The sequence below is a fragment of the Molossus molossus genome, unplaced genomic scaffold (genome assembly GCF_014108415.1).
Source record: "Molossus molossus isolate mMolMol1 unplaced genomic scaffold, mMolMol1.p scaffold_m16_p_12, whole genome shotgun sequence".
In the NCBI taxonomy this organism is placed as follows: domain Eukaryota; kingdom Metazoa; phylum Chordata; class Mammalia; order Chiroptera; family Molossidae; genus Molossus; species Molossus molossus.
In genome coordinates this window covers 36,676,367-36,700,047 of record NW_023425347.1, presented here as the reverse complement: position 1 = coordinate 36,700,047, position 23,681 = coordinate 36,676,367, and the positions used below count along the sequence as shown (strand labels likewise).

General features: G+C 35.6%; 1 protein-coding gene across 4 annotated transcripts in view; it reads left to right on the top strand.

The window, feature by feature from the left end:
- The window catches only part of HS2ST1 (heparan sulfate 2-O-sulfotransferase 1), a 152,748-nt gene that overhangs the window by 880 nt on the left and 128,187 nt on the right, over positions 1–23,681 (top strand). The window contains exons 1-2 of one of the 4 annotated variants that reach the window (XM_036256674.1): positions 17,117–17,242; positions 22,932–23,103. The exons of 2 other annotated variants lie outside the window; for them this stretch is intronic. In XM_036256674.1, the coding sequence (XP_036112567.1) occupies positions 23,085–23,103 (19 nt within the window). In that variant the 5' untranslated portion in view covers positions 17,117–17,242; positions 22,932–23,084. Of the gene's footprint in view, positions 1–17,116; positions 17,243–22,679; positions 22,797–22,931; positions 23,104–23,681 lie in introns of those variants that run through there. One more of the 4 variants, XM_036256677.1, reaches the window with a different exon arrangement.

Sequence of the window (23,681 nt, the reverse complement as noted above, 5' to 3'; positions counted from 1 at the left end):
GCGTGTTCTCTTAGAAGTCGTCCAGAAAACCCAGGCAATGTCATGCAAGGGCTGTTCTAATTTGAGATGTGGGCACCTGGGTACAGAATCTTTTGGGGATGAGGAGGTTCATCAAGGATTAGATGCGCAGAGATGGAGGGAGATACTGGGAATGATGGTGAGTGAAAGAAATACACTGTAGTGAGTTTGCACCCTTGTACTGGGGGCAGCAAGGGGCCATACAACTGACGGGACAAATAAGCTACCTAGGTAGGACAGGAAAGCAAATAAAACGCTTCAACGAGGCACTGAAACGAGTCAACCAGGCTTTTAAATTGATTTTTAATGGCAATAAACTGATTCATATTTGGGCTTAAGATAGGTGTGTGTGTGTGTGAGTGTGTGTGTGTGTATAAAACATTGCCTCGCGGCAGTGTTGATACGAATTTGGAAGAGGAGGGAACGCTGAAGGGAAATTATTGAGATTTAAGTTCATGAAGGGAAAAAGTAGGATTATGCAAAAAGTTAACCATATGGTTAAGTAGCTTAAGGAGTTAACAACAGTGGTTACTTTAATGGGTGTAGAGGTCTGAACTACAAAAGGTGGGATAGTGAAGTTGTGAAAGACCAGAAAAGGGCACAGATTTAATAAGTACTTTCAGAGTAGTAGGGAACTTTGGCATTTGGGAGGAGCTTGGGGTGGGAAGTGGGTGTGAAAAGAATGTCAGCAATACATTTTGATTTAAAAATGTACTTGGCACTTAAAAATTCAGCCTCTTGAGCTGATTTTTTAAGTGCCAAGTACATTTTTAAATCAAAATGTACTTGGCACTTAAAAAATCAGCTCAAGAGGCTGAACATGGGAAAGGAATATGAAGTGTTTTTATGCATACGTTTTCACTTCAGCATCGTTTTTGAATACTTTTTGAGAAACAAGAAATACTAGCAGCAGTATAATTTAGACTAAGGAGTTTAAATGCTGCTGTGGGTGGTGATTAGTATTTAAGACAAATGTATCAAATAATTGTAATATTACCAATAGTCTCTGACTATTTGTTGTTTTGGTATACTTTGCATAAAGCCTTGGAGATATTATAAAGAGCAGTCTATCAAAGAGCATCAAATCTAATTGAAGTGCAACAAAAGTTGAAGCTAAGGATAATTCCTGTCCTCATCTCTAGGGTAACTTACCCTGCACAGCCTTGAAGAGATATAAAATGTATTTACTATGATTTTATTAGTGAGTCTTGTATGATGGAAAAATATCCACTTTAGATATTGAAGGTTGGTCAATACACTTTTTCTTTTTGTTTGAATCCACTTAGCATCCAGGATCATACTGTGGCCTCAATAATGATCCAGTTTTATAGGAAAAAAATGACTCTTAGAGAAATTTGAGTTATGTTAAAATTAAAATTTGTACTTATTCTTTGTTGTATTGCTGTATGGATTTCTTAGACACATGACAGTGGGTTAGGATAATCTCAATTTCTGATTTTCTTTCTTTGCCTAACATTTTTTTTTCATAATACCTGAAAGTGGTTTTCATAGACAACCTGAATGATTTTAAAAAGAGAGTTATCTGAAGATGTAGAGAGCACAGCTAGAAAATAATAGGTTCTTTTTTTGTTGTTGTTAATCCTCAAACGATATTTTTTCCCTTTTTTCTTTTTTTAAGAGAGAGTGGAAAGGGGGGGGGAGAAAGGAAGGAAGGGAGGAAGGGAGGAAAAAGAAAGAAGGGAAGGGAAGGGGAAGAAAGAAGAGAAGAGAGAAAAGAAAAGAAGTGAGAGAGACACATTTACTGATTGCCTCCCATATGCTCCCCACCAGGATAGGGATCAAACCTGCAACCCAGGTATATGCCTGGGAATCCGAACCCAACACTCTAACCACTGAGTCATGCTGGCTAGGGCTAACGTGTGTGTGTGTGTGTGTGTGTGTGTGTGATTTTTTTTTTTTTACAAGAAACTTAAATTCAATGAGAAATAATAAATATGGATGAAATTAAATAATTCTGAAAAATGAGCCATGAAATCAGCCTCAAATACAAAATACCTGAAGGGACTAATACTCTGGAGATGCAGAAGCATGGCAAATAACATGTATTTATATCAGCAGTCTTTTTATTTAAAAAGTCTTGTAAAAGACAGTACTGAAACAGATGTTGCCAGTTAGTAATCTTCTTTAGGAAAGGAAGGCAGAAGTCATAGTTTGACAACCGGACTTTGTAGTAGGCACTTCCATATGTGATATTTTTATTTAATCTTCCAAGAAGATGAAAAGAAAGCCATTTTACAGATGCAGGAACAGGCTCAAAGATTATATTACTTGACCACATAGCTAGTAAGTGTCAGGACCAGTGTTGGAACCCAGATTATATCTGATTTCAAATCAAGTGTTCCTTTAATTATCGGGCTGCTTGGGACTTAATATTAACATTACACTAAGAGTTAGCAGTTTGAATAGAATTTTTAAACTGTAATACCATGTTAATTGCATTTATTGTGAAGAATGAATATCATTCTGAGAAAATTCAATTTCTGACACAAAGGAATTGTTTAGTGCAATGTCTGGCCCTTGTTTATATCTGTATAATGAACATAATTATGTTACCCAATGAAGCAACTGAAATAGCTTATTTCTGCTACAGGAAAAAAAATCTGTGGTCATTTTCTGTATGTGTAAAGTCACAACATTAAAAATCATTTTTTAAAATGCTCACCGGAGGACATTTTTGCATTTATCTTCAGATAGAGCTGGAGGGAGAGAGAAAGGAAGAGAGAGAGAGAGAGAGAAACATCGATGTGAAAGAGACACATCAGCTGGCTGCCACCCACATGATCCCAACTGGGGCTGGGGACAAACTGCAACCTAGATACGTGCCCTCAGCGGGAACCAAACCTAGGACTCTGGTCCTCGGGCCGATGCTCTAACCGCTGAGCCAAACTGGCCAGGGCCAAAAATCATTTTTTTTTTTTTTTTTTATCCTCACCCGAGGACATTTTCCCATTTTTTTGTTCAGGTAAAGTGGGAGGGAGAGAGAGGAACAGAGAGAGAGAGAGAAACATCGACGCGAAAGGAACACATCGAGTGGCTGCCACCGCACGACCGACCAGGGCCGGGGACAAACTGCAACTGAGGTATGCGCCCTAAGCGGGAACCAAACCTGGGTCTCTCAGGACCGCAGGTTGACGCTCTAACCACTGAGCAAAACCGGCCAGAGCCCAAAAATCATTTTTATTTTGCCATTAGAAAAACTTAGATATTTTTGCTTTTAAAAGTAGTTTTTTGTGCCCTGGCTGGTTTGGCTCAACGGTTGGAGTGTCGGCCCATGGATGGAAGAGTCTGGGTTTGATTCCTGTCAAGAGCATGTACCTTGGTTGAGATTAGGTCCTGGCCCTGGTCCGGGTGGTAGAGGGGGCAAACAATCTGTGTGTCTCTCTGACATCCATGTTTCTCTTTCTCTCTCTCTCCCTCCCACTCTTTCTGAAAATAAGTGGGAAAATATCCTCAGGTGAGGATTTAAGAAAAAAAAGTTTTTTGTTGTCAATCCTCACCTGAGGATATTTTTTCATTGATTTTTAGATAGAGTGGAAGGGAGGGAGAGAGAGAGAAACATCCTATGTGAGAGAGACACATCTATTGGCTGCCTCACTCACAAGCCCTACTGGGGCAGGAGATCAAATCTGCAACCCAGGTACTTGCCCTTGACCAGGAATTGAATCTGGACCATTCAGTCCACAGGCCATTGCTCTAACTAATGCCCCAAACCAGCCAGAACTTAAAAGTAGTTTTTATTGTTTATCTTGTCTATTGTGTTGTAGAAGATTTCAAAGGATTGTATTGACTGATAATGCCTTATGCACCTCAATTTGAGAGTATTTTGATGGCAATACCCCTAATAGAATCATAGATATGCTCAAAATTTAGGTGTATTTATATATTCATCTACTAGTTGGCAAATTAAGTACATAAACGAATTCCTAAAAAAAACCAATACCATGTAATATAGTTTAAAAAACGGAATATGGGATCATTGTATACATGTTACTCCGTATTTTGCCTTTTTTTCATTTAATACTGTAGACAGCTTTCCAGGTCCATACATACAAATTTGACTTACTCATTCTAATAGCTGAGTAATATTGCATAGTTTGCATGTATCAGAAATTATGAAGCTGTTATGCCAATAATGAACATTCAGTATCCCCCCTCAGCACTCTTTTTGCTTTTTTACCATTTTTTTCCCTTGGTATTATAAGCAATGTTACAAGAAACATAAGAAACATCTTTATATGCCCATTTAGTTCCTTGTGTGTTGATATCATTTTCATTGAGATAAATTCTTTTGTCTATGGGATTGCTGGGACAAAGGATATATGCATTTTATAGTTTAAGAGTTTTAAAATTTACTTGTTAGTTCATTTTCATTTCTCTGTTGGGTGGTTGATCTTACCAATTTTTAGGTTGTTTTTTTTTTTCCATCCTCACCCAAGGACATTTTTTTCCATTTTTGTTCATGTAGAGTGGGGGACACATCATGAAAGGGACACATCAAGTGGCTGCCTCCCGCAAGACCCCAACCGGGCCAGGGATGAATTGCAACCAAGGCACGTGCCCTTGGCCGGAATCGAACCCCCGACCCATTGGTCTGCGGTCGAGGCTCCAACTGCTGAGCCAAACCGGCGGTGGTTGTTTTCAAAATTAGAATTAGTAATCTTTTATCTGTCATATGTTTTACATCTGTTTTTTCCCAGTCTGTCTTTTGCCCTTTGACTTACTGGTGTATTTTGCTTATACAGAAATTATAACATTTACACAGTCAAATATATCAATTTAGGGAAGTAGGTTTCTTATGTTGTTTTAGAAGACTTACCCCAATTGAGATTATGTACATTCCCTATATTTTGTTATAGCATTTTATAACTTTTATTTTTTACATTTAGCTCATTAAAGCATTCATATGTTTATAGAAATGTATTGTAATATCTCTCAGTGGATTATGGCAAATATTACATTAATAAATCATTCAGCCCTGGCTGGTTTGGCTCAGCTATTGGAGCATCGGCCTGCAGACCAGAGAGTCCTGGGTTCGGTTCCCGCTAGGGGCATGTACCAAAAAAAAAAACAAAAACCAAAATGAATCATTTATTTTTCTCACTGTATGTTATAGTTCTTTTATTTATATATTTAGTTTTTGTATGTTCTTGGATCAGTTTGGGACTCCATTCTTTTCCACTAATCAGAGAGTCTTTAAATGTTTAGGGACCCATAGGTAGTTTTCAGGGCATCCATGAATTCCCTAAAATTATATGCATAGCTTTCATCAGATTCACAGAGGAGTATGAGATTGTGTTAATGGTAAAAATCATTGATTTGTAATAGATGGTTCATATTTAATAGAGTATGTTTTTTGTTTGTTTTTAATATTAATATGTTACAACATGCAGTTTGTAGTTACATGTAGGATACAAGCATATGAGTTATTAAAACATTTTTGGGGTGTTACACTAAAAAAATTTTATTAAAATGCATACTTAATTTTCCTGATGAGATATGAAAAATGAAGTGGAGACAGAATGAAAACTTACTTAGTTTACTAGTTACTTAGAACTGTATGTGTCAGGATTTTTTGCTCTTTTTTTTTTTTACAAAGAAATTCTTTCTGAATCTCAAGAGCACACCTGTTGCTAATGCTGACTGTTGGAAAAGTGTAATGAAACCTTTGTTACATAAATGTTAGAATTATGTGCTTGATTATTTTCTACAGGGCTAAAACATTTAAGATAATATTTGTTGTCCATATGCTTAAAACACCACTACATAAGTTTATAAATGCTTTAGGACATAATCTTTTCTATGAGGACAATAATTCAGAATGGATTATGTAGCCATTTTCATTGGTGAAAATTATGTTACGCACTGTTCTTAAAACTCTGCTAAACTAATGAACTAATGGTTCCAGGGCCAAGGCTGAGACTGCTCTTTGGAATTTGGTAGTTTTTACAAGTGTCTGAAACCATACAATACCTCTAAAATGTTCCAGAGAATGATAGGTTCCTCTACTTCTGAAATTGTTTGAAAACCTCACAGTAGTGACTGTTTAGAGGACTTTAGATAATTGGTCTGCAGTTATTCTAGAATTGCTCAGTGGTGCCTCTCTTATGAGTCCTGTATAGACTATCTCGTGCCATGGAGTAGTCACCTGAAGCATTTGCTCTCATTAAGGTATCCCAGGATGTCTTTGTACCACTCTGTTGAGCCTTCCAATAACTTTTTGGCACTTAGTGGATTTGAAATAATAATGAATATTCAAACACTGCTCTCCAGAAAGACCACTTTTGAGGGATGTCCTGGATATAGATGGACTTTGTAATCATGGTTCACTATAGCCTAATTATTTACTGTGACCTATCTATCTACTTGTAACAGCATTTATGTACTGTGCCTTTCTGCCTGTTAACTATAGATTAAATGCTTGTTGGGCCACTTTGCCTCAGATCCTGTTCCTTTACCTACTTAAAGACATGGTTCCAGAAGTTTTCCCTCAATCTCCTATAATCATCATTTCCTCTCTTTCTGCTGTATTCTTCTTCTTTTTTTTTAATCCTCTGTCCACTGCCTCACCCCATCTAACCCTAACCCATTTTATCTCTGACCTTCCCTGTCTCAGTTGATGGCAGCTCCATTCGTCAAATTGCTAGGGTTTCACTTAACTTTCCTTTTTCTCACATTCTGCACCTAATGTCAGAAAAATCTTGTTAGCTTTACCTTCAAAATATTTCTAGACTGCAGCTACTACTCGACACTTTCACTGTTATCACCCTAAATCAAGATACCATAATCTCTTCCTTGGATTATTGCCATGTCTTAACTAGTCTGTCTCCTTCCATACTTGCCTCCATATGAACTATTCTTAATATAACAGCTAGAGTCCTCCCTTTAAAATGAAAATCAAATCAGGTTACTCTGCATAAAATGTTTAGAAGTTTTCTGAATTAGACTAATGCTAGCTATTTTTTTTTTTTTTTTATCCTCACCCGAGGACATCCTTCCATTTTTTGTACAGATAGAGTGGGAGGGAGAGAGAGGGAGAAAGAGAGAGAGAAACATCAATGTGAAAGAGACACATCAAGTGGCTGCCACTCGCACAACCAACCAGGGCCGGGGACAAACTGCAACCGAGGTACATGCCCTTAGCGGGAACTGAACCCAGGTCTCTCCGGACCACAGGCGGCTGCTCCAACCGCTGAGCCAAACCGGCCAGGGCAATGCTAGCTATTTTTTAAAAACAAACTCCACAATTTGATTGCCTAAACACAATAAATAACTTTTTAAAAAAAATAATCCTCACCTGAGGATATTTTTCCATTTATCTTCAGATAGAGTGGGGGGGGGGGGGACAAAGGAGAAAAGGAGAGAGAGGAGAGAGAGAGAGAGAGAGAGAGAGAAACATCGATGTGAGAGACACATCGATTGGATGCCTCCTGCATGACTCCAACCAGGGCTAGGGTACGAACCACAACTGAGGTACCTGCCTTTGATCAGAATTGAACCCGGGACTCTTTGGCCTGTGGGCCAACACTCTAACTGCTGAGCCAAACTGACCAGGGCAATATAAATAACTTTTTAATTCTCATTTTGTATTAGGTGATCATTTTGGGATGATTTTCTTCCACATGGGTGATTTGATTCAGGGTCTTGGGTACCTTCTGTCATGTAGTTCTGCTATCCTCTCAGACTTCTCTGCTGCCAGCCTGGAGTAAAAGCTTATTGATAATGTTCCTGGATATCCTCCTTTTAATGATGGTCTTCATGCCATTGTTAAAGTGGTGTTTCTTCCTACAAATACCACCTTTGATATAGTCAATGGATTAAGGAGTTGTAGCAGCTTTTAAGACCTAATACCTGTGGAGGACCTTTGCCCAGGCTGTTGCTGAGAAGACACTGATACTATTTTGGAAGGATTACAACATCTGTGATTGCATCAAGAGTCTTGCTTGGTCTTGGGTGATGTCACCAAGAAAGAGTGTATGAATGTGATCTGGAAGAAGACACTGAAGAGGTTTGTCTATGACTTCAAAGGATTTTCCAAGGCTGGGGAGGTTAAAAAATCAACAAGGCTGTGGTTGAGATAGCAAACAACTTTAACGTGGGGGTGGATGAGGATGACATTGAACAGCTTTTCAAGTTGGTTCTCGGGGAAATGACTGTTGGAAGGTGGCTGGAACTGGAACAAAGTGTATAGCTGAAGAAGAGACAAGAAAAGGAACCAAGTTTTAAAACATGGACCCCAACCCTGGAAGATTTTCATTAATAGAGAGGAATGTTCATGCTGTATTAACTACTCACAAGAAAATTTATGATGGAAAACAAAAAAACAAGCAAACCACCATGGACATATTTTTGAAAAGAGGGACACCTCCTCACAAAAAGCCTCAGGCAGGTCCTTCAGGAGGTATTGCAGAAGAAGGCATTATTATCATAGGAAAGATAGCTCCATGCATGTTGTTGCCCTGCTGAAGACAGTGGGACAAGATGTGGAGGTTGAAGACAGTGATATTGATGATCCTGTAGACCTAGGCTGATACACGTTTGTGTCTTATTTTTTTAACAAAATTTATAGAGTAATAATAAAAAAACTTATAGAATAAGACTATAAAGAAAGATGTTTTTGTAGTGCTGTACAATGTGTTCGTTTTAAGCTGTTATTATAAAAAGGTTAAAAAGTTAAAAAATATTAAAAGTTTATAGATTAAAAAAGTTACAATAAACTACAGTTAATTTATTGAAAAAAAAGAACGATATGTTTTTTTTACAAATTAGTGTAGCCTAAGTGTACAGTATTTGTATAGTCTGCAGTAGTGTACTGTAATGTCCTAGGTCTTCACATTCACTCACCTCTCACTCAGAGCAACTTCCAGTCCTGCAAGCTCCATTCATGGTAGGTACCCTATACAGATGTACCATTTTAAATCTTTTATACTGTATTTTTACTGTACCTTTTCTATGTTTAGATATGTTTAGATACACAAATACTTACCATTGTGTTACAGTTCCCTACAGTATTCAGTTCAGGTTGTAAAGGTTTACAGCCTAGGAGAATATGCTATACTATATAGCTAAGGTGTGTATAGGCCATACCATCTAGGTTTGTGTCAGTGCTCTCCATGATGTTCATACAATGACAAAATTGCCTGACGGTGGATTACCTAGAATGTATCCCCATCGTTAAGCGATGCATGACTGTATTATAGTTACCAGATCTTCAGCTTTGCATGATATAAATTCTTGCCAAAGGTAGTTAGGTTGTATTGAATGTATGGGTATTATAAAGTGTCAGGGACAACTCTTTTTAATTAAAATTGTTGGATCCTCCTTTTGGAAGAGGGTGGTTTGAAAAATTGCAAATTGATTTTGTATTTTTGTAGCAGTTTAAAACTGGATTTAGATGGAAAGTACTGCCCACTTGAAATTTAGGAATCATCCATTAGTATTACCTTATATTTTTCCATTATTTATTCATAAAATTGTGACATGGCTAGAAATAAGTGATTTGTGCAGTTAAACACACAAATGAATTTGCAGAGTCATCAGATGTCTGGGCTGGGAAAAAGGAACTCTGTTGAGAAATACCTTAAATTTTGCTTGGCGTGGTTATGGATTGGAGTGAGGCTTATTGGCTATGTGGTTGCAGACTAGCTCTTGGCAATATTTATAATTATAAGTTATGTTTAAACTGGACTTAATGTAATTCAGAGGTTTTTTGGCTCATTGATAATATACTTCTGATACATATTTCCTTTATGCTTTGAAGCAAAACAATATAGGAAATGGGCTGAGCAATCTAGTTTATTTTTTTCTGGTAAATAAGTCAGTAGGTATCTATATCTGAGTTTTCATACTTGTCTTTAGACAGTGAATTCTGTATGAATTCCTGTATTACTGTTGTGCTTTCAAAATAATGCATTGTGATAATATACCTGTTATTTTACTGGTAGTAATTTTTTTTTTAATCCTCACTTAAGGATATTTTTCCATTTATCTTCAGATAGAATGGGAGGGAGGGAGGGAGAGAGAATGGGAGGGAGGGAGGGAGGGAGAGAGAGAGAGAGGAGAGAAACATCAGTGTGAGAGAGAGACATCCATTGGTTACCTCCCCCATGACTCCGACCAGGGCTGGGGACTGAACTGCATCTGAGGTAGGAGCCCTTGACTGAAATCGAACTTGAGACTTTTTGGTCCTCGGGCTAAGGCTCTAACCGCTGAGCAAAAATGGCCAGGGCAATAATAGTAACTTTTTAAAAAATGAAGTTTTAAAAAAATTAGCTGCACAGAATAAACAACATAACTAAAATCCTGCTACAAATGTGAAATTTGATTTGGTCTTCAATAAACAGAGTTGTAAATTCTATCCTATTTTCATTCCTTTGAAGAGCTTTGTGATTAATTAGGGCTGTCTATGGTTCTTTCATTTTTGAAGGTGTAATGTAAAGGGATGCTATCTGAAGTATTTAGTGATAAGAAATGTAATATTTTGAATATAGGGAGGAATGTTGGAGCTTTAAATAAATTGAGTTCTTGGATTAAAATAAAATACTTCTTCAACCTCATCATTGACTTTGTTGGTTAAGTGCATGTAAAACTGAAACTAGTTCAGCCATCAGTTTTGACACTAAGATTCTTGATCTAATATGACTAAGAAATTTGTGATTATTTTGTATTTGGATTTAGGAAGCTGCCTCTTATTGCCAGCATTTAAATTTCATTATTTTATTGCTTTTTAATAAAACATACCCATCTCTTTAATAAAGTTCCATGTTTCTGGTGTGTTATATACCGTTAGCACAAAACCAACTTAGCTCAGTTGTTTCCTATTTACAAGAGCTGATTAGAAATACTGGCTTGACCTCATCTTAAGGTATATTTTAATAGGCAGCTTCTTAATTTTGTTAAATAGTGTAGAATAAAAACCATTCACTGTTGTCCTTTAGAATAAATTTATCTCCCCTCATGTTTTGAAGGTTAAACAAACAAACAAAAAATAGCAAACAAACTTCTGATAATATTTTAGTGTCTCAAAATAGGTTTCTCAATCAGGAGAGTTAGGGGTATGTTTGACTTTTGCTCCTGAACCTGGAAATTGTTAGTGATTGTCTGTGACTAGGCATGAGCCTATCCAGAAATGTCTGTTGATGAGATGCCATTGTGTGCCCTTTTTCTTTTGTCCTAGTTTGGAACTCTGACTAATTAAGCCTGTGACTAGTTACAGCCTAGTTCTTCCTCATGACCACTCTGACTTCCCTTTGGTCTTTTTTACTTGTTTAGAATATCTTCCCTCTGTACCTTTGTTTCTTAAATGGTATTTTGCTTTTCCCACCAATGGCAATCCATAGTGACCTCTGAACCTGCATGTGCAACAGACTTTAATTACTAAACATTGTTGAATACTTATTGTGTAGTGGGCATATTTTAAGTGTTTTAAATGTACAACTTAATATAAATGATGCTTATTCTTCTGCTGTCTTCAGAGAGTTATTGGGAAAATCAAAGATCTTCAAAAGATATAATGAATGTGAAAATATAAGCTATAAAACTATAATTATAAGTTGTTGATAATGATAATAATATATCTACTTTCTCTTTGCTGTTGTTGCCTTTTTGGTTTAATGTGGTTTAGAGTTTACATTTCTTGCTGTTTTCCTCAGTGCCTCACCTCATAGGATCACACTTGTCTGATAAGTGTTCAGGTGTATCAAATGATACTGTTACATGAGTTATAGATTTGACATTATGACTAGCTATTTCTTTCCTCTCTTAGGAAAGAGTAAAAATCACTGGCAATGAATATTATTATTTATTCCTAAAGATAGAGATCTATTTACCTTTATGTAAATTATCAAAAAGCCCTGAGATTTTAACATGCCTGAACTTTCTTCACTCTTTTCTACTAATCCTTGCCAACTTGGCATAAGGATAGATTTTTAGAAAATGCAAATTAAATTTGAATTGTGACAGGGAATTTCTGTGCATATGCATACTTGTATAAAATAACTCCTTAGCTTCTAAATATTTTTTTAAAGCACTAATAGTCAAACTAGTGAAGGAAGAGGAACCCAAGCCTATTTCTTCACTATGGAAAATGTTTTATGTGATAGTTCCTTTACTGTCAGTTTTCCCACAGTGATTCATTGTCATATTCTCAAACAGAGGGTGAAAACGTGTTCAGTATCCTTCATTTTAATTCATGAAGCCTTTTAACAAATTTAAAATATAAAAATGGAAAAAAAGTTAAAAATTTTAAATATATGGAAAAGAATAGGTTGTACTTTTAGAATTATTCTTGGGATTATAAAAATTCCAAAGAATAGATTTCTTGAATCATACACAGCTTTGAAGGCTTTTTAATCAGATCAACAGTTATTTGCCATTCTGTAATCAGAAAATTTAGTAGGCCAGAATGATAGAGACTATGTGACATAAATTATGTTGTGATCACCTCTATCATCATATGTTATTGTTGCTACTTTTTTCCTTGCAGTATAGCATTATTCTTAGGTACTGGTCAACCTTACTGAAGTTGCTATACAGTTTCATGAATAGAGCAGTCATTTGATTTGCATATTATACTAACTTTTTATGTTTGTGGGTAACTCTTGGTTTTCCTAATTGGCAGTGAAAACATTTTAAATGAGATGCTGGATTTGTTGGGAGCTCTAGTTACTTGCATTTCAATTGTGCCTTCAAGATTTTCCTTAATTCATTTCTTAGTGAGTTTACCAATCCAGAATTGAGGATGACAGAATTAAAGAATTCCATGATCTGGGCTGGTGTGGCCCAGTGGTTGAGTGTCGACCCATATACCAAGAGGTTGCCGGTTCGATTCCTGGTCAGGGCACATGCCCAGGTTGTGGGCTACATTCCCAGTGGGGGGCATGTAGGAGGCAGCCAATCTATGTTCTCGCTCATTGATGTTTTCCTCTCTCTCTAAAATCAATAAAGAAAAAGAAAAAAAACCTCCATGAATCTTTTACGTTTCACCTAATCTCTCTTTATCCTAATATGAAGTGTAGTACCTCCTAAGTGTAGATTATATCTCAAATTTTCATTTGGGTTCCAAAAATGTAAGCATATGTTAGTCTAGGCCTTGAGGAATTACCATCTAGAAGAACATTATCAAGGGACCGTATAATTTTCTAAATAGATTTTATCCTGAATTTATATTAACATTGGAAAAGTGGGCTGTGCTTTGTTTTGCTTTGTTTTCTGTTTAAGCAGTGTCTTAGGACACCATTCTTTTCCACTCTTCTTCACCTTGAATTACGAGTTTAATTTGAAAACTTTTACCGGCCTTCCTTACATGAATCAGTAATCTCCTAAACACCAAAAATTGAGTATTTATTTGTTCTGTCTACTAAGGTGCTTATAGTAATATTGGCTCTTACAGGAAAATTGTTAAGAGAGATGAGGCAAAGAGGTAAGAGAGAGAGTTTTTTCAAACATTAAAAGAAATGATAAAAGTAAAACTAACAGTATGTTGAATGAATGCTTTTTGGGAATGACCAGTTAATGGGGAAAAATAATGTTCCTGTCTCTAAAAATAATGTTCTTTGAGATAAAGAGGTTGTTTTAAAAATTGTTTAGTAGCCTTGGCTGGTTTGTCTCAGCGATTAGAGCATCAGCCTGCCAATTAGTGAGTCGCGGGTTCGATTTCAGTCAAAGGCATGTACCTTGTTTGCAGTTTGGTCCCCGGCCCTGGTCAGGCTTGTGTGGGAGGCAACTGGTTGATGTCTCTCTCACGTCGATGTGTTCCACCCCCCCCATCTGAAGATAAATGGAAAAATATCCTCAGGTGAGGATTTAAATAAATAAATAAATAAAAATTGTTTCGTAAAAGTAATAGATTATTTTATAGTCTCCATAAGGGAGTTCTATGTGATGTATGTTATAGCTGGTTTTGAAATTTTTTACTTACTTAAATGGTGTTCATTGTAGTTAAAAGTTTGTAATTGACTTTCTGGGTTTTTTTGTTGTTGTTGTTAATCCTCACCCAAGGATATTTTTTCCATTGATTTTTAAAAAAGTAGAATGGAGGGGAGGGGGGAGAGTTGTATTTGATCTAAAGATTTTAAAAAATACATCCCATTGAGCATTAAATGGAAGTTCCCCTGAAAGGAGCTAGTTTTTGTCATTTTCATCTATTTTTTTGTAATTTGGAATGAAAATATATTGTGGAATTTGGGAGCATCAGGCAGTTGGAGGAAATTATAGTGAAATTTTAATTTTTTCTGAAGCATCTATTTCCTATTTTAAGTCCGATCCTCAAATTGAATCTTTAATCTCACTTAATTCTGAATTTCATTTGTATTCTTCTGATAGAGATACAAAAGACGTATTCTGATGGCAAGCATATTCTTAATGAGCCAGACCTAGCTAATTTAACTGACAGTCACATTTATTCCTTATTGTTCAGTGTCAAAGAAGGAAACTAGATTAAGCTAGAAGGAAATTGTTGTGCCATTTGCTAATCTAATATTTGACAAAATATTTAGATATGAGTGTTTTTAGTTTGCCAAAGTAAACCTTTATTTCTAAAACACTAATTGGCTGAGGAAAGTTTTCTCTTTGACAGAATAAAAATATGACTGACTTGAAAGAATTGTTGCTCTTCGGATGTTATCGTCTTTCATGAATTAAGCCCAGAGGACTTGATTTTATCCACTTAGCATTACTTCTAAAATGGACAATTTGAAAATATTCTGTGGCTAATTCATGGGTTTTCAGATATTGGTAAAGATAAAGTATGAGAAAATAAGTTATTAACATTAGTGTCTCACTTTCTATATAGATTTAGGCCTTGTCCATAGTGTAAATTATATATTAATGTTTAAAAAGTCTCAATCACTTTTTCAAATTTGTGTTCAGGGTAATTGTGGTGGTGGTGGTATTCTTTTGAATATGCATTTGGGAATTCTAATCACCCATTTCATTTAATCCTTACAACCTCCTAAAACAGTTGTCAGTGTTTTCTGTTTTGCTTGCTTAAGGTCACATAGTTTAGGAAGTAGCTCACACCTAAGTTTTTATTTATTTTTTATTCATTTTGCATTTAACCTTTTATATTACCTCCTGTAGTAATAGAAAAGATGAATTTTAAGCTACTCAGATGAATTTAATTCTAGGGTGTGCATTTATACCATGGAAGTGTCATTTTAGAACTGAATAAATTCCATAAAATTCAGATTTAACAGTTTTTACAAACTGGTATTTCATTGTTTAAGTAGATTTATCAAAACTATTTGTTTTTAAAGGATGGTGGTATTAAGCTTGCTCTTCCCTTCCTTCCTCCCTCCATTCCACAGGTATTTATTTATTGGGAGTAGAGTCAATATTGAGTAGCTAAATGTGTCAGTTTTTTTTTTTAGTTAGATGTATATGGAATTAATTGTACAAAGAAGTTAATACTTAATTATGAAGAAAAATGTATAGTTAGTTTTTTGAAGAACATCAAATGTTAACTCCTCTGAAGTTTGCATTATTTCTGATGACTTTCATGACTTTAAGATGATGTCACTTTTACTGTGACTTAGAGCAAATGAATCATAAAATAATAGACTCTTTCATTTGAAAGGAGTCTTGAAGGATATTTTAATTAGGTTCCTTCCCAGCATAGGAATGCTTCCCTCTCTAACAATTTTTAGCACGTTATTTGTGGGGAAAGAGTTCATTTTTTTATTCCTAGCTACAGTCTTGAATAGTTTTCTTAATTCGGCACCACTCTTACATATTTCTTGTCAGATTGTCTTTCCTTCTATCTTGTGTATATATGTTCCTTTCAAATCTGAGCCAATCAGTTTTAGTGTTTGAAATTGAAGTTTTCATAGACTTTTTTGTATGGGAGGGAATGGGTTATTTTCTAGACTCAATGCACTGTTGCTTAATATTTTAATTAGAATTTTCTTTCCCAATACTTAAAATATCAATCACTTTTAATTAAGTTGCTGTGAATAATTCCTCCTACCCATTTCTCTTCAGCTTTTTTATTCTGTTCCCAATTGAGGTTTTTATGTTTGCTCTCTTTGACAGCATTTTTCCAGAGGGGGGGTGTGAGGGGAGATGTGGACTTCCTACATAGCTTTTGTGATAACCCAATTATGAAAAACAGTGGGATAAAGGTTCACATGTTATAACTTTCTTCTATTGACTGGGTAGTGGATTAGTTAAAAAAATAAAATGCATACACAAAGAAACCCTCAAAACAGTGAATGTTGGCAAGTGTTCAGTTATTTCTTTTGTCTCATTCACCTTGCTTGGCTCAGTTCAGTAACTGCTTATGAGTAAGTTTTTTAGTCTTAGAAATAAGGACTTGAGAATAATGTGTGGGTAACTGCTTAGTATCCATCTCACAGAGGTGTTGGATGGACTAATTAATTCTTAGAGAGCCTAGGAAGAGCCAAAACAGTATTATGATCAAGCAAAAGCTGCTTTGAAGAAAAAAAGTGATTCAGCTGGTAGGAAAAACTTCCTTTAAGGAAAAGACTGGATTTAAGTTTCTGAATACTAATTAGTACTTGAACATATGTATAACTTAAGTGTTGTTGTTTTTTTAAATATAGTTATGAAGTGTTTATGCAAATTAATTCAATTTAAATATCTTGCCATATAAAATGTGCAGGAGGGCTTCTTGAGGTTTGCTTTCAAACTTGATGTTTTCTTTCTCAGTGATAGGGATGACCAGTTCTTCATCATTACCATTGGGACATTTATTTTCATTTAAGACGAGTGAAATATAAGTTAAGTCTTTAGGAAAAATAAATGTTTTCTTTCACATTTATTTCAGGGTACAGACTAGTTGCAGCTATGTACAGTAATCAGTTGTAAAAAGGTGTTTCCATTCCTCCCAGTTCCGTGGCCTTTTTTACCTGATAATTTGCTGTGAGTTTGCTTTTGTGGTGTGGGAAAATTCTTTTGTTTGAGCTGAAGTATGTCAGGATGACTTAGAAGAAGGTTATGCTGTGCTGTCCCACAAAAAAAAACAACAGACTACTTAATTTTATTTTATATTTTTACTCCATATCATGTATGTGTTTGTGTTTTCTCTTTGTGGAATACTGAATCAGGTTTATATTGTTAGGATTTTCAGCCATGGTTCTCAATTATTGGAAATCATCTCTGAAGCTTTCAACAATGCTTGTGTCTGGGTCCCACCCTCCAAAGATTGATTTGATTGACTTGGGGTATGGATTGGGCCTCGGTTCCCTAGGTGAGTCTCTTGTGCAGCTAAGGTTGAAAGCCTCTGTTCTAGACTCAGAGTGAACCTACTCAGTTCGAATGCACAATAATGTTTTTTTATTAGCTCCTAAAAAGTCTTGTGATACTTATATGCCTAATATATCATGAGTGCTTTAAAGTATGTTTTTGAATTTACCATGGTCAATGTAAACAGAGCATTGTTAATGCTGCTGTATTTTGAAACATTTTACCAAATTTGCCCAAAAGATCAAAAGCTTAACAATTAACGGCTTTTAATTGTGAGCTGTTATTTTCTTCAAGATATAAGAAATTACAGGGGCTGTGGGAGGAGGTGGAGGAAGATATAAGGAGGATAAATGCTGATGGAAAAAAAATATAAGAAGTTATAAGATAGGTAGAGGAATACTGTTTCTTTGCATATAATCCAGGGGGATGAATAAAATCTCAGTCCATTTCCTACTAGCAGTATTTTCTTCACAAGATGTTGTATAACTCCATTTGTGGTCTAGTAATTTTTCTCTCACATTCTTAAAACTGGAACAGAGTTTTTTTGAAGTTGCACATGCAAATGTTATTAAAATAGATCCATTACTCTAATAATTACTGTTTAAAGCTGCATGTTAAATAGCTTATTCTTTTTTTAAAAACATAATTTTTCTTTATTGACTTTAGAGAGAGAGGAAGAGAGACAAAGACGTCGATGAGAGAGAGCATGGATTGGCTGCCTCCTGCATGCCCCCCACTGGGGATCAGGCCCACAACCTGGGCATGTGCCCTGACCTGGAATCGAACTGGCGACCTCTTGGTGCATGGGTCGATACTCAACCACTGAGCCACAGCAGCCAGGCTTAATAGCTTCTTTAGATGACATCACATGTTATTATTAAATTCAGTAGGCTACGGTGGGAAGTCCAGTTAGATTTAAACTGATATTTAATGTTCTACTCACAGTAATTGATGTCATTTGGAGAAAGGCTAGTTGCTATTTATGTATTATCTCAGCATATTTGGGTATGAGAAAATTAAACCAAAATTTTCATACGACTGTTAAGGATAGATTGTAAGTTAGAAAAGCTGTTCACACACTAATCAAAGATTGTGGCCCAAGCACCTGTAATCAGCTGTAGAACTGGAAAAAAAATAATGGTATTAAGGATACTTGTAGAAGCATCTCCATGGACAGTTACTGATCTAGGCCGATTCTTTGCAAAATCATAACCATAGTTTGTATTGGGTGCAGGCCTGTTTTTTGGAATCTTTCCTCCTATCTCTAGTGCTATGACACTGTTCTTCTCATTTACCTTCTTTAGAGTACCTAGATATGCCTTCCTGTGAAATGTATAATATTTCCAAACTATTTCTTTTCTCCTTGACCAAAATTTTTCTTAGCCATAGAGCTTTCATTGGGGATAGGCTGTGGGGATGATGGATTGAGAGACTGATAAAGCAATTTATACCACTTTCCCCCAACTATATATTTACCATATAGCTTGTGTACCCACTACTTGGTTTTATTAAATATTAATATTCCACAGTTATAACAACAGATACATCAAAGCCTCTGGTACTTTTCACTGGACTCATTTTCCTCCTTTCCTCTGCACAGGTAACTGTAGTGTGGAGTTGATCTTTTCTAGGAATATTTTCATGAACCAAATCAATCTCTTAAGTAATAAATCAAAATGAGTGAAATTGGGGGAGAAAATGTTTATGAAGAGAAACTTGATACACTACTTAGCGGTATTATTAGGGATAAAACCAAATCTGCATCTAGATATTTTCATCCTTCTGTATCTGAATGTTCAGTACTGATTGTTTAAAGACTTCCTGTTAAAAAAATTTAAAAGCTTGCAAACCTAGGCTACAAGAGGACACAAAGAATTAATTCTTTGTTAAAATCTACTCAAGTGTGTCAAAATGTGATTATGGCTTGTTGACAAGGAACCATTGGATGCACAGAATTCAGTGTTTATGGGACTAGGATTTTGGCAGGAATAGTGAACAGTGCCAGCACCACTGAAACCAGCCAACTCTTTTATCCTTAGTAAATGCTCTCTTAAATAAGAGATTAGTGTCTTTAAAACATTTTAGATAATGAGTAGAATTCAGTTAGACTTGACTTTACAATGCACAGCTAAAATATGTTATTGTTGATTGGAGTATATTGTGTTTCTTTATGCTATTTGGTTCACATGAGATGTGCTTAAGTAATGCTGAAGAGGGTGGAACAAGGATTGTAAGTTATGAATCTTTTTAGGGTTAAATATATAAATAAAATTATTTCAGAAGTAATGAAAATATTTTGTATTATTTTTAAGAAAAGTCAAGTTTTTGGAGGCCTTCTTAGATCCTTTTTCATTTTCCACTGATAAACAATTAAATTAGTGCCCCAGAAGAAATGAAAAAGGATCTGTGTATGGGTTGGAGACAGAGAATCACTGCTCGAAGCTGAGGCAGTGAGTAGCCTGCTTTCCTCTCCACCTTAGTCCCTACAATGTCTCTAAGAAGAAATATGCTTTTCTACATTGATAAGGTAAGGTATTAGCAAATGCTCACTATATTTAAAACAACAACAAAATAACCTTTTTCTTATTTCACTCTTCTGCCCTCAGAATTAGTTTTCCTCTGAATACGACTGTCATTGATTCCTTAGTATTTCCATATCTCTTAGGCTTGAAAATTCTAGGAATCATCCTTGATTCTTTTTTTTCCTTTATGTATGATCAATCACCAGAATCTCTAGATTTTACCTTTTTGTTTCTTCTAGGCTTATTTTAAGCATCTCATTTTTAAAAAAATTCTTAGTTTATGAATATTCTCATGAAAAATCTGTGCAATCACCACAGATTAAAATCACTGAAGAATCTTGATTCCTTCTATTGTCCAATCTCCAGCTCACTTTTTGCCAGCACCAACATTGGCCTTTGCAGTCTCCAGACCTTCTTCACTCTGTTCTTACGTTGCTTTCACTATTTACTTGAGGTCTTCTGATTCTTATACAGGCCAGTCTTGCAGGTCTATGTTTGGGTTAGTTTTTCTTTGCGTCATCCAAGGAATCATAAATCATGCCAAAGCAGTTGCCTTGCCCCCACCAAAATGGGTTCTGAATCCATATACAGAGATGACATCTGGTGTGGTCTTATACATTTTGGCTAGTTTTTCTTTAATTTCTGTCTTAGGTACTATTGTCTTTCCTGGGTGAAGGGCATCAATGACCATTCGTTTCTGCTGTAGTCTGTTGGTCATGAGCTTCCTGGCCCGTATAGTTAACTCTATTGGTCATGATGGTGGCTGATCTTTAAGCAGTCAGGGAAGAAAAGCTGAGCTTTACATTTTATAACAAGATGAGATGTTCAAGGTTTCTTCCAGCTTTAAAATACTATGATGACTTTTAAGATCTAAAATTGAATGTAGTGTTAAGGGCTTGTTGAAGGAATATTAATAATAAATTTTTAACAAAATGTACTGGTCAGATTCATATAAAAAGATTCTAAAAATTCAGAAAAAGACATTTAGAACTTTGTATTTAGTGTGGTCTTAGTATTAATATTATATATGAATCATTGAATATTTATTAATGTTTAAATGTCTAATACTGAGCTTTGCATCTTTTTCTGAAGAAAAACCTTTGGGTTCTTATTGAAGAAAGAAGAGAAAATTCAGTATCTTATAACCAGCATCTGGGCAAGTGTGACCCTCCAACTCCTGAACCTGGTACCCAAAGATAAAAATTTTAATTCATAACTTTTATTTCTGAAGGCTTCTTAGGACTTCAGAAGTTACTTTGAATGATTTTCTGTTATTTTTTCCTTTGGGGGTCATAACTTGTTAAGAGAGACTATAGCTTGGTCTTATGCATATACTATAAAATTAAGACAACCAATTATTTGTTAGTGGGAAAAGATGTCTGGGAGAGTGGATAGGAAGCATAAACAAAGTTTGAGGACAGATAGCTTTAGAGGATTTGACTTTTGAGGTTGAGTGAAAGGTAAATTTGAGTATTTAAATTAGAAAATATTACGTGCCAGAATGATAGAAAATTTTTTGACCTAATGGCTTAGAAAATGAAACGTTAGTAAAAATTGACATGTTTTTCTAAATGGTATCTTATATTTAGATTTTAAAAAATGGTGGAAAGCATATTTGCTTAAAGGTTATAAAAGCTGTGGTGAGCCTTTTCCTCTAACATAGCTTATCTCAGTTCCTGAAATCTGCAAAGAATAGTGAAAAGTAGCATTCTAAACTTCATAAGGCTTTTTTTCTTATAATCATTACCTCAGAAATAGTCATGAAGCAACTCCTGTGTTTCCTGGACATTCTGACGTCTTTGCTTTCATTACAAATTTAGCTTCAAAATGAAGATTTATTCCTATTTCCAGTGTTCAAACTGATAGTTTCTCCTTTCTGTGAAGCCAGCACCTGTATCCCTTACAGCCTTCTACATTTTTATGGAAGTTAATAATTTGTTTCCCTTGAGCACCAGCTGCAAATACCAGGGTTCTGACTGACTTCTGAAAGGAATGCGTATGTGAAGTTCTCTTGAAGGAGAATTAATTTGATAGAAGATTTTTAGAATTGATAAGAATTTGAGAGGGAAAATTCAGGCCGAGAATATGACATGAAAATGGAGGCCCATAAGGTTTATTCAACATATGAAGTGTGATATGGTGTGAGAAAAATGTGCAATATTGTTAGGATATAATAGGATATATACCATTGGGAAGATAGGGAAAAGATCATGGAACTCACTGAGTTCCAGGTCGTTTAGTAATGTTAGCTATCATTTACTGAATGCATACTCGTTGTCTAAGTCTGTGTTAGATCCTGTGTAAAGTAATTTCATTGACTTCTTACAAACAATAGTCCTGTGTGTCAGATAATATCTTCCGAAGAAACTGGAGCTGAAGGAGATTAAATAGGTTGGTAAGACTCAAAGAGCTAATAAGTTAGATTTGAATCCCTAGCTCTTAAAATATGCTTCCATCATAGGCCTCTTTAGCTAATTAAAGTTGCTTTGCAGTGACATAGAATTCATACAAGAAATGTGTAGCTCTGACAAGTTTGGCTCAGCAGTTAGAGTGTTGGCCCTTGGACCGAAGGGTTGCGGGTTCGATTCTGGTCCAGGGCACATACCTAGGTTGCAGGTTTGATCCCTGGCCCTGTCGGGGTCGTGTGGGAGGCAATCAGCTGATGTGTGTCTCCCATATCGATGTTTCTCTCTCTCTCTCTTCCCCTCCCTCCTTTCCACGCTATCTAAAAATCAATGGAAAAATATCCTCAGGTGAGGATTAACAAAAAAACAAAAAAGGAATTTGTAAAAATCTCGAACTTGTTCTCATAAACTGGGTGATTACTATTATGCTGGATTAGGGAAGAATCATGATTATTAATATGCCAAGTTTCAGAATAACTTGATGTATAAATCCACTATTTCAGGAACATAAACCAGTGACCCTAGAAAGAAAGGTGTTTATGTTAAATAATAGAATAACTTCTTGATATATGAGGCGTTAAAAAAAATCCTGTGGTCCAAATGCTCAAGGAGACCACCATCACTCTATCCAGTACGTAAGTATTTGACAATTTAGGTCTGGGTCAAAAAGCATCTGATTTTACTAATAATATGGCTGGCTACCTACCTTTTGGTTCCTTGAATTTAGAATCTCACTCTTAATGTGTTTGTTTTCATTTTTTTCTAGCTCATTGTTTGTCTTGAAGGAATGCCAAGCTGAAGTATATTTGCCATTGTTGTAGGAGGTGAATGCCTTCCATTGAACCACAGCAATTTTAGTAACTATAGGAGCATGTGAATTAAAGAATTTTAGAGTTGAAGGGATCTTAGTAATTATCCAATGAAGTCTTCTTGTACAGGTAAGGCAGATGAAGCATGGAATAGATGATGCGGCTGCAGTTACTTATTCATTTAAGGCTGTTAGAACTACAGCTAGGACTAGAACTCTTTCTACCAATTGCACTACTTCCAGTGTTTAGGTATATGTAGACCACCATCATAATAGTAGGTGTCATTTGCTGGTTGTGAAGCTGGATTTCTAAAGGAGTGGTTTTAGTTGGGTGAGATATAGGTATTTATATATTAGAATCAGGGGGACTTTCACAAAATACATACAACAAAAACCACTTGGCTAAAGAGTCCTTCATTTCAAGGACATCTTTAATCAGTAAGCATAGGCCCTGTGGCTAGAAAACATGCAAAATATTCTTACCTTTTGAAAACAAGTGTCTAGAAAACAGGTAGCTTAATAATGTAATTAAAGGTTGCATTGCAGATGGATACCAGAAAGTTATTCTTTCTAGTGTTCACAAAAGACATTTGATCGGACTATCATATATGTTCTGTAAAACTATTAAGTAAAAAAAAAAATTAGACTTGCAAGACCTGATTTTTCTACGTAATTATTTTAAAAAAATTTTTTTAATTGATTTTAGAG